General features: G+C 44.6%; 1 protein-coding gene across 1 annotated transcript in view; it reads right to left on the bottom strand.

Annotated features, from left to right (window-relative positions):
• Positions 1-3199: 3199 nt before the first annotated feature.
• The window catches only part of SLC7A14 (solute carrier family 7 member 14), a 55376-nt gene continuing 47220 nt past the window's right edge, over positions 3200-11355 (bottom strand). Inside the window, exon 7 of the mRNA XM_065943319.1 lies at positions 3200-3522. Coding sequence (XP_065799391.1) covers positions 3200-3522 — 323 coding nt within the window. The remainder of the gene's footprint in view (positions 3523-11355) is intronic.

Below are 11355 nucleotides of genomic sequence, written 5' to 3'. Positions count from 1 at the left end.
ATTTCATTATTTCTTAAGTTGCTCCATCATTGGCAAATTTAGCAGTGCACATAAAGGTTCTACATTTGTGCACTAAATACACTTCTAGCTTTGTCTTATCCTTTCTTTTCTATTTTTATTTGCCTCACATTCCTCATTTCTTTTTTTTTGGTATTATATGTATTTTAATAGCCACTTGAAATCCTCTTGAAATGAAGGCGAGTACTAATAAGTAGCATACATTTTAAAAAATCAAATAATTAGCTCCTAACCATAAATCCATATGATGAAATCTCACTGAACGAGCTCTTGCTACAGAGGATTCGGTAACATATAGGTCTTCCTAGGATGTTGTTCAAGGGGCTAAGTGTCTGAGGTAATTATAGGGTGATCTTACTTTTAATGTGGCCCCACAAATATAGTCTTAAGAAAATGAATTAGGAAATGCTAATATCATTCTAGTGATTAATGGTATTTGAAAACTGCACTGTGAGATCTGAGATTATTTCACAGAGGCTGGGAACCATGAGGGAAAAACATGTCTATTTATCTTGAAAAACTTTTTCTATCATATTGACTAATTTTTAAAAAAACCAAGGTCACTGGTGAAATGACTAACCAATTTAGAGCAATAAAGAGAGCAAAGCTTAAAAAAATATAGAGATACTATTTGAGAGGAATGACTCCTGAAATGAGGGTGATTTCGAGAGGGTCTTTATGAAATCAGTACCAACAGGGTTTACCAAGCACAGGTCCTCTCTTCTCATGCTACAGAAACTCCACACATCTGCCAGCAGACAGTTGTTAGAATAATACTTACACCTTATTAGTAAAAGGAGGCTCTTTCACGCATGTTAAGGTTTTGTTATTTTGCATTCATCTTTCTCATATTTCTCTTTGAACACTTTTAATAAATACAACTCCACCCCATCTGTCTGGATATGTCTCAAGTCTAATAGATTATATTTAAGCTAGGCAGATTTGTTCAGTCCTAAGACCAGTTCCAAAGTTTGTTTTCACAAGAAGTACTAATTTAATCCCCAAAGATGTATTTCACACATCAGCCACTGTATCTTTATGGTTAATCTTAGGGGAGAGAGAAATGGAATTGCCAAGCATTACATTAAGATGAAAAATTGACCTCAGAAAAACCAGAGTGCTGAACAACTACTATAGAAGAGTGAAAAAAAAAAAAAGGTCTGGAGAACAGTAATTATTTGAATTTAAATGGCATACATGGCTTTGGGTGGGATATCCAATTTATTAAAGAAAAACTAGTTTCAGTTGATCTTTTTATAAATATTATTATTTTTAAAGCCCAGTTCATCAACCAAGAGGACTTGCCATGTTTGGTTGTCTTATCTACATTTATCAGGTTCCGGTGCTGCTCTTCCCCTGGGTTGTGAACCTCCAAGGGCAGATGTTACATTTCTTTTTTATTCCTATTGTTTAGGATTTGGTGCATTTTTGATCAGTTAGTTTCACATAAAAATGTGCTTTTGTGTCCTGTCTATAATCCTGAACCATGCCAAGATGGCGAAAATCTCAACCTTTAAGAAAGAACAGATTTAAACATTAGTTGATGTTCTGGAAACCTTTTGGCATAACTCGAGATCCAGGAGACAGAGAGAGCAAAGAATTTACTATTTTGTCCTGCTTTCAGGAAATCCTCACAAAGATTTTAGCTTGATCCAAATTGTGCCTTCATATACATGTGTATACATCTCAAGGCACTGTATGAATCCCTGTAACCCAAGACTAGAATGCATAGACCATGTGTTTTTTTCTTGTTGCAAGTGTCCTCTTCCAGTTTGTTTCTGAGAAAATAATCTTTAAGAGCCCCTCTTATGGTCCAGGTTTAGACCTTGTGTGATTAGTCGCTTCATTCGTGTCTGACTCTTTGCGACCCCTTGAACTGTAGCCCACCAGGCTTCCCTATCCATGAGGATTCTCCAGGCAAGAATACTGGAGTGGGTTGCCTTGTCCTTCTCCAAGGTTTAGACCTTATCAGGTAGATTTTTTTTTCTCTGGGCTTTAGTGAAACTACTTTGGGAAATAACAGGAAAAATCCATGTCTGAAAGTGAGCTACTCCAGAGGAGTAAGTTTCAGAATGAAATGTGATCTCATGGAATGTGATTACCTAAGTAGCTGTGCTTCATTATTTTTTGTTTTCAGAGTAGCACCCACCAGTCAAGTGGTTGCATATCTCAAAAAACTTCAGAATTTATAATTTTAGAAATCTGAAAGAGAGTTTGCAATGTGATCTCAGTGGCTGGGTCACGTCTCCTTGTAAAGCTTTTTTATCTGATCATAAAACAAATAGCCTACTTCTTCAAGGCATATTAGTGCCATGAAATCATGCTCCCGCTTTGCCCTCTTTCATCATATCATCAGGAGCTTAGAGTCTGGTATAAGAGGAGGCGTGACATGACAGAGTTAATTTTTGCCAGTACCCTTCTGGCCTTCACTGCAAGAGATGGTTATTCAGTTGTTTTTTTTTTTTTCTGGGCATTTAAGTTGATGGTGCTTCTTACCTTATTATTGGGCCTGACTGCCTTACGGTGAGTCTGAGATCTTTGGGATCATGGTCTCAGAGTTCCTGACCTTTACTGAATCCTAAAGTTCTAGTCTGGGGACTGTGAGAACCTTGGCGAAGGAAAAAGAAGTATGCATCACCATGAATTTGTTTTTGTGAGATTTCAGAACAGAATGTTGCTTTCTGAGGAAGTGCCAGGTGCCATGTGGCCTCGAGGAGTGGCTCTCAGCCTAGCGTGCTGAGAACAGGGCTTTGCCCTTGAGATCTCAGGTGGTTGAAATGCTGCCGTGTGGCCAACTCCACCTGCTTTGGCACATCTCCAGGGGTTTTACTCCCTGCTTCTTGGGGCCTTAGTAAGAAGCAGAAAAATTCAACCAGCAAAGCAAAGGCCTGGGAGACACTACCATCAGCTCTGGTGGTTGCACCTGATAGAATTTCTCATAGCTTTTAGTTGTTTTCTGTTTGTTTTCGCAAGGGAACTAGTTATGGGACCCGGGTGAAGCCCTTCCACAGAACTGTCGTGAAGAGCAGAGGTGCAGATGACAGGCTATGACTGGGGACTGACTTTGGGGAAGGCTGGAGTTTTGAAATGAGAGCCAAAGAAGTTTCCACCTTCTAGCCCACAGGTGAATTTACTGAAAAGAAATCACCGTCATGTCTGCACATTTCTGGTGTGTGTGCTCCTACTCTGGAGAGTAATCTAACTCATCGTTTGCAATCAGGGCCTCTGAGTTCTGTTTGTGTTTGCTTTTGCTCTTTGCCTTGCTGCTCGTCCGGGTGCTGGGCTGCGAATCTGACATCTGCTGGTAATAGAAGCCTTTGTCCTCGGCTGGCCCGCCCCAGTTCTCCTGGCTCTCGCCCTCCGTGGCATAGGAGAAGCCCTCCTCCACTGAGAAAGGGTCGTCCACGTCGTAGCGCTGGTACGTGCTCTGGTGCAGGGCTTCTTCTCGGGCGCTGATTTCCAGGGTGCTATTCCAGATGCCATACCCAAAATAAATGAGCATACCTGCAGCGGGGGTGGGGTGAGTGGGGGGAAGCACAGGTGAATAAGCTGTTGTTTGGGGATCCACGTGTCAAGCAGGGGGCTGACTCCCAATGGTGAGGGCAGACCTGGTGGTAGATGTGTTTTCTTTGGTCTACACAGTGTTTTGAAAAGACTCGACTTAGATGCCATTTAAAAATGGTCGATCTTAAGCAACTCCTACTTAGAGCAGAAGGACTGACAATGCTATACCCACATTCCTACAAGGAAACTTCTGGCTGGAGGTGAAAGCTGGCCATCTCTTTAGTTGGCATATGACGCACTTGAGGTCACCTCAGTCCCCACTCCCCTGCTGACATCTAGCTCACTGTACTCATGTAGGTGCCAGCCAGGAATTTGCCTTTTCTTTTCTGGTTTAAATAGTTACGGATCATCCACAATGTACCCCCAGCCTGCTCATTTTACTATTCCAGATTTCCACTTACGGACTCATTCTTTTATTTCACCACATGTGTGGGTGCTCAGTTGCTTTGGTCATGTTTGACTTTTTGCAACTCTGTGGACTATATAGCCCACCAGGTCCCTCTGTCCATGGGATTCTCCAGGCAAGAATACTGGGGTAGATTGCCCTTCCCTTCTCCAGGTGATCGAACCCACATCTCTCCTGTCTCCTACATTGGCGAGCGGGTTCTTTATCACTAGTGCCCCTGGGAAGCCCCATTTTACCACGTAGCAACATGCATATATGGTCCTCCGATTCACTTTGCCACTTTTCACTCAGCAGAGTCATCACACTTTACCGTCACTCAGCTGTCCACTTAGAATATCTGTTGTGTGATTATCTGTACGGGTTGATTCTATTTTATAGACTGTAGAAAACTGGCACTTAATGTTTGTTGAAGGGATGAAGGAGAACTCCCAATGAGCATGAAATGTTCAGTGCAACCTCCTTGTTTTGATGTCATTCCAAGCAAAGGAAAGAAGCCTGCCTTCCTAGTTAACCTGTAGCGTTATATGGGCTGATGTCTCATTTCTATAAGAATTTTTAGGGAAAAATATATGAAAATACTTTGAGAAAAGCCCATGGAGGCTCAGGGCCTGGAATGCTGAGAACCATAGCCTTGGAGGCCAAGGGGCATGATGGTTAAGAAGGTGAGGTCTGAGTACAAATCCTGCCTCCATCACTGTGTAACCCTGGACCAGTTACTGAGCCTCACTGTGCCTCAGCTTTCTCTTGTATGAAATCTCGAGCGCACTGTACCAATGCATGGGGCTGCTATGAGGAGGAAATGACATAAGCAGTGATTCTCAGCCCTGGCTGCACCTGGTGGTCACCTGGGGCGTTCCTGCACAATCCTGATGCCTCATCCCTTGGAGATTCTGATTTAATTGGTCTTCAGTGTGACTCAGGTGTAGGTGTTTTTAGAGCTTCACAGGTGATTCCCGTGGTCAGCCAAAGCTGAGAACCCCTGAGATAGGGAACCTTAAAGCTCCTGAGGCAGGAATTCCCTTGCAGTCCAATAGTCAGGATTGACCATTTCATCGCCCTGGGCCCAGTTCAATTCCTGGTCGGGGAACTAAGATCCTGCCAGCCACACAGCTTGGTGAAAAAAACATTGGCAGTTGGGGCTTCAACATGAATTTGGGAGGGACACAATTCAGTCCATAATGTTAATATAAACTAACAAAGGAGATAAAATGGACTCATGAAACACCACCGCAAGCCTCGTGATGTGGCCAAAAAACCCCCAAACTCCTGATGCGTGTGCTCTACTGCCAACTTTGGCCATTTGGTGGCCTGGCCACTGCGGTCCCCTCGGTTATGCACCTCCTTCCAGGTACCAACACACTCTTCTGGGTGGCACCTAGTCTCTCTGACTTTGCTAACCCTGCAGGCATCTGCTGGGCTGTTTGCTTAGAACCACAAGGTGAAGCCTGCTTTCCGCTCTGGTCCCCGAGGTATTCTGCTTCCTTTTGAATTTGAAGTGTGTCTTTTTAAGCTTGGATTTCTCCCTCCTTGTCTCAAATGACTCTCCCTACCACCTCCCCCCTCCCCCCCCATTTTCCTGTGAAATCAACTTTCCAGGAGCCAAAGTAAGCAGAGATTTATACTCCTAATTGGTAATAAATCCTGGAGTTAATCATTGGCAGATGTGGTTGTTCTCAAATAGCAATCTCATTTTTTTCTGAGCTTGGATCTTACTCTTTCTTGTCTGGGGCTGAGGGTGGGGTGGGCATGGGGGGATGGTTCTTATCGTTGTGGAGAACAAGGCACCAAATTGAGGCCTCTTGTAAAAGGGCCAGCAGTTTGCTGCTTGGAGAATACCTCTGTTGGAAGCACATTCGAAACGAGAGAGTAAATTTCAGGAGACTGAGTTTATTGTCAGGCACACAACCACCCTTTGCCCAATTTTTCTCTCTTGCTGTCTTTTCTCCTAGACATCCAAGTAGGTGGCAAAGCTTGCCTCCTCTCTCTGCTTGGTATCTGTTATGTCAGTTCTTTCCTTTTTGATCCCGTTCTCAGATCCTGTTTGTAAGCGTGTTGTTTCCCTACTAGACTTGATAAAAGTTTTTCTTTTCCCTTTGCCCCTGGCTTCTCTTCTCTGTACTACAGAGGTCATCAAGCACTGGTTTGGCATCTATTCTGACAGACCTTCCCCTAACCCCATCAAGTATTGGGATGTTTTGTCTGATAGACTTGTGAAATGAAAGTGTTAGTTGTTCATTTGTGTCCGACTCTTTGTGACTCCATAGACTGTAGCCTGCCAGGCTCCTCTGTCCATGGAATTCTCCAGGCAAGAATACTGGAGTGGGTAGCCAGTCCCTTCTCCAGGGGATCTTCCTGATCCAGGGATTGAACTTGCATCTCCTGCATTGCAGGCAGATTCTTTACTGTCTGAACCCCCAGGGAAGCCCATCAGATAGATTGGTTATGGTAATTCTCTAAGAACTTTGGTGTGACTCCTCATAGAATCATAGATATTTAGAGATGGAAAAGAGTCTATGTCATTTATCCATTTGAATACCTTCATTTTACTGATGGAGCAATGGAGACTGGGAAAGACTAATTCACTTGCCTGGGTGTGTGAAGGGCAGCACCAGCAGTCCATGAGAGAGGGAAGGCTCTAGCTTATCCAGCCTTTCACATCCCCTCCCTCGCTGGGTTAGAGACTGCTTAGTGCAGAAATAGTCAGTACGAGCTTAGGTTTTGTTTTGGGAGTGGCTGGGCTTGGAAGGAACACGAGTATGTTTATGTGTGTGTGTGTATGTATCAGTACGCAAATGTGTCAGCTATGATTACTTTGGGAAAGCAATCCATGGAAACTCGCCACATAAATATTTATGGGCATTTTAATGTTTGCTCTGAGCCCCCTACAGTTTCGAAGGTGTGTCAGGCTGTCTTCAAAAGTACACTGCAAATATGAGGGCTGTGAACCCAGAAGCGACTGTGTGCATTGGTCTATTCATGTCCAATGAATAGACAGCTTGGGCAAGTGCGTTCTCCTAGGGCTTGGTGTTCTGTCTGCCTTTCTTTCTTGCTGGCCCTTGCGTCAGTTCAGGAAAAGTGGTGTGAGGCAGAGAAGGACTGGAGAAAAGGAGGAATGGAGAAGGACAAAGAAACAGAGAGGAACAGATGAAAGGGGAGCAGAGAGAGAGAGACAGGGCGGGAGGAGAGAAACATGTATTACCATCTGTCACACATAAACAAGGGCTTTGTGTTGGAGGAGTAAACAGAACTGCTAAAAGCCTCCTGTGTAGAAGCAGGGTGTTTTGTTTCTGCTTCTTTCTTCAGTTGGCTTAGAGAATGAAGCATGAGGTAGTTTCTGAAAAATCTGTGGGGATTCTGGGAATCCTGAACAACACTTCACCCAGCGCCCCTGGGTGATGCGGCCTTTCTCCCAAGGAACTAAAAATACTCTACAAGTGTTATCTTGTTTAGGTTCCTCCTGAGAATGGGGTGTGTGTGTGTGTGTGTGTGTGTGTGTGTGTGTAGGTTATGATTATGGCATTTCACAGATAGAAGACCAAATACAGGATTTTTCTACAGCTGCATAGTCAGTGTTTAGACTGTTCAGATGGCAGGTCCTTCCAGGTCCTTCCGTGTCCTGATTCTGGCTGCTTCTAATTGTTATCTTTCCCACCTACCAGGGGGTGGTTGGGAGGTACACACTAATTGGAAACGATTTTGTTGAACTTTACTTTTTATAACATTTATTATTTTATTATGTATTTATTTGGCGGTGCCGGGTCTTAGCTGTGTCATGTGGGATCTTATAGATGCTGCATGTGGACTCTGGTCCCCAGACCAGGGATTGAACTGGTCCCTTTGCATGGAGAGCGCAGAGTCTTAGCCACTGGACTGCGAGGGGAGTCCCTGAACTTTACTTTTGAAGAATTTAAAACATACAGAAGTGGAGAGAACAGTATTAAAAGGCCCATGTATTCATCACTAGCTTTCTCCCACCTGACACTCACTCGACTACACCTTTCTCTTTAGATTACTTTGAGACAAATTCCTTTCGTCCTGTTTCCTCTGTAAATGCTTTAGCAGGTATCTATAAAATAGACTCCTCTAAAAAACTTAACTTATTCCCATTATCACATCTAAAAACTAATAATTCCTTAATATCATCTGATATCTAGAAGCATCAAAATTTCCCTGAATTATTTGTTTGGATAGACTCTTCACTTTTTAAAGCTATACACTTATTCCAATGATGCTGTCTTGGCTTGAAATAGTTTTTGGGTCCTGTTATTCAGGTTGTCAGTGGGATTGGGTTTATTCTTTTGTAAATCCTTGTGGATGGCAAAGTTTTGTCTTTTGACAGTGGATTAGCTTTTAGCATAAGCCAGAAGTCATTTGGAATAAAGTTTCAAGAATAAGGTGGCTAATTGATAAGTATTATTATTTATTCTGTTTGTGGATTTAATTCTCCAGTTCCATAAAAACATAGATTCACTGCTTTGTAGTTATCTATCTGATATCTGAATAAATGAAAGGCAGATAAAAAATCAGAAGGCAGCCAGCTTTTGTGCTGCAGAGGGTTTTGGAGGCCCCCCTGCTGGGCTGGAGTTATTTTTTATGTGATGGATTGCTGAGGGAGCATTCAAGGCAGCAACTAGTCAGCAGAAGGTACAGAAGTGTTTCAGTATTTTGACAGTAAATATGGCTGTTCTGGGCACCCAGTAATGGCAATAAGTCCCATGGGAGGCTATTTGTATGGAAGGTAAATATTCCAAGGGAGGCTCTGGCTTCTTTTCCAGACAGTTCTGTGCCTGTGAGAGGTTCGGGCTGGACGAGGTGAAGGGTCATGCCTTCAGCTGTTGAATGGGGTTTCCCTATGTAACAGGACGCCTTGTGATTGGAAAGCCCTTTATTCAAACCCACTTTCTCGCTCATCATCCCGGAGGAGTTAAGACCTGCGCAATATGCAGGGATTGAAATGGCATCAGAACTCACATCTCTTGAGTCTGGATGGAGGGCTGCCTACTGGGGGCCTACAGGGAGGTTTGGGATGCCAAATTGCTTTCATAAGCCTGGGGCACCTCAGTATCAGCTGGCAAAACACCTATTTATTCCACTTGTCTTGGCCCTGTGTCAAGCCCTGTGTCATCCTGTGCAAACTAAATAAATGACCTCAAACCTACAAATGAGAGGGGTAGGGGGTCCTCTGGATCAGGTGGGAGAAAGCCTAGGACAAAAACTCAGCTCTGAAAAGAGACTAGGTGACCCGGAGCTAGACAGATTTCCAACCTGTGGGTTCTCGCTCGGGTCACGAAGCAGGTTCCTGCTCTCTCGAGTCCCCCAGGAGCTTCCCCTGCCCTGCACGTGGCTCCACACGCAGTGCCAGAGGGGGTGGGCCCCCTGACCGCAGGCTGGGTGGAGCTGTCTCTTTCTGGGGCGCCCGTTCAGGCAGGAAGCCCTGCCTGCTGCAGATAACTGATGCACTTTGTTATGCCCAGAGGCTTTTTTATTTTTTCTCGTCTGGGATCAACTTTCCAAAACAGACACTTGCTGGTGCAAAAATGAAGATAGTAATGAGAAGGTGCCCTCCCATCCAGCACAATCCCCACCAACTCCCACTTTGCTGGTTATTTTTTAAATACCCACAGGCCCTGTTGATTGTAACTAACGGTTTGTTTAATATGGTGTGGCCAGGAAGAGCAAGGCTCAGGAGGAAGTGGGGACCAGGGGAGCTTTTCTTCTGGGCCCGCAGTTGATCAAACATAATGTCACATTCTTTATGCCTTAGTTTCCCAGCTGCAAAATGGAGCTGGGGGCCCTTATTTTGTTTGAGGAGTATAATGGCTATGAGACCAAAGGCAGCCTTCTTAAAGAACATGAAAAACTCCAGCAGTTCCACCTCTCACTCAGCAGAAACCCAACCAAAACACAAACCTGGTGTGTCCATTGAAATCACATATAAGAAGGTTCGTAGCAGCAGCCATTCTGAATGCCCACGGATACAAGAATGGATAAATACATTGTGGTGTATCAATACCGTGGGAGGCTAGACAGCAAGGAGAACAAACAAGCTAAAACTGCAAGCCCAAGGTTAGGATGACCTCACGCCTGTACTGCCGAGGGAAAGAAGCCCGTCATTCCCTCACAGCACTGTCTGTTCTGGGTGGACTGCTCACGCCCGCTCCAGGGCCTTCCACTGCGCCGTCTCCTGGCCGTTCAGTCTCAGCTGCCCCCTCCTCCCCGGGTGTCTCCCTGGCCAGCCCAGCACCTCCACCAGCAGCCAGTGGCTACAGGGTTTGCCTGTTTCCTCCCGCCCTCTTGGAATCAGCTGGGCTTTGTTGCCATCCTCATCCTGGCCTCTGTGATTTTTCTTGCTCTTCTGAGCATAATTTTGATGTTGAAGCTGCCAATTGTTTTCTCACTTTCTACAAGGAGAATTTCAAACTGATTTATGGGACACATCATCAGGAGCTTGTTTATCTTGGTGCCCTCTCGGGTCGAATTCATGGCCCCCTTCTCCCCCTTCTCTTCCCTTCATCACAACGGTTGCTTTGAGTCAGTTTCCAGTAGGAGTTCAGATGAGCGCTCAGGCGAAAACCATGAAGTGTGTCTTCTCTTTGGGATGTTGATGGTTTAGTCCAGGATTTATGAGGTCTGTTGCCCAAATCGCACGTCCTGTCTGTTCTCTAAAGCTGTGTGTGTGCTAAGTTGCTTCTCTTGTGGCCAACTCTCTGCAGCCCTATGGACTGTAGCCTGCCAGGATCCTCTGTCTGTGGGATTCTCTCGGCAAGAATACTGGAGGGTTGCTGGGCCCTCCTCCAGGGGATCTTCCCAACCCAGGGATGGAACCCGCATTTCTTTAGCCTCCTGTATTGGCCAGCGGGTTCTTTACTTCTAGCGCCACCTGGTTTTCCTTAGAGGGACGGAAAAACTTCCAAATGAAATCTTGACAACACCTAGAGTAAGGGTTATGGTCCATAGGGTCACAAAGAGTCAGACACGACTGAAGCAACGTGGCCTGCAGGGTCAGGGTACCTGGGAGCTGGTCTAACGGATGGTTATTTACAATAAGGACCCACAGGGACCAGTAGACCTGACACATGCCTGGAGAATAGCATCATACAGTGTTCTGGTTTCTGGGACCCTGCCCAACTCCTTGAGGTATTCTTTTACAAAACTGCATCATTTAAGAGAAAAGGCAAATGAAGGCTGGCTTTGTGTTCATTTTGTTTGGGGATTATTAAACTTTTCCTATGTGTGTTATTTCTCTTGTCGGAAGGAAAAGAAACAAGTGCTGGGTATCTATTAACTGCTTTGTTTTTCGCTATGAGTTGTGCTCTTCTGAAGGACAAAAGCTTAGCTAAACATTGTTACAAAAATGCTGTAATTAA

Source organism: Muntiacus reevesi, chromosome 8, assembly GCF_963930625.1.
Source record: "Muntiacus reevesi chromosome 8, mMunRee1.1, whole genome shotgun sequence".
In the NCBI taxonomy this organism is placed as follows: domain Eukaryota; kingdom Metazoa; phylum Chordata; class Mammalia; order Artiodactyla; family Cervidae; genus Muntiacus; species Muntiacus reevesi.
This window is presented reverse-complemented; position numbering and strand designations above follow the sequence as displayed.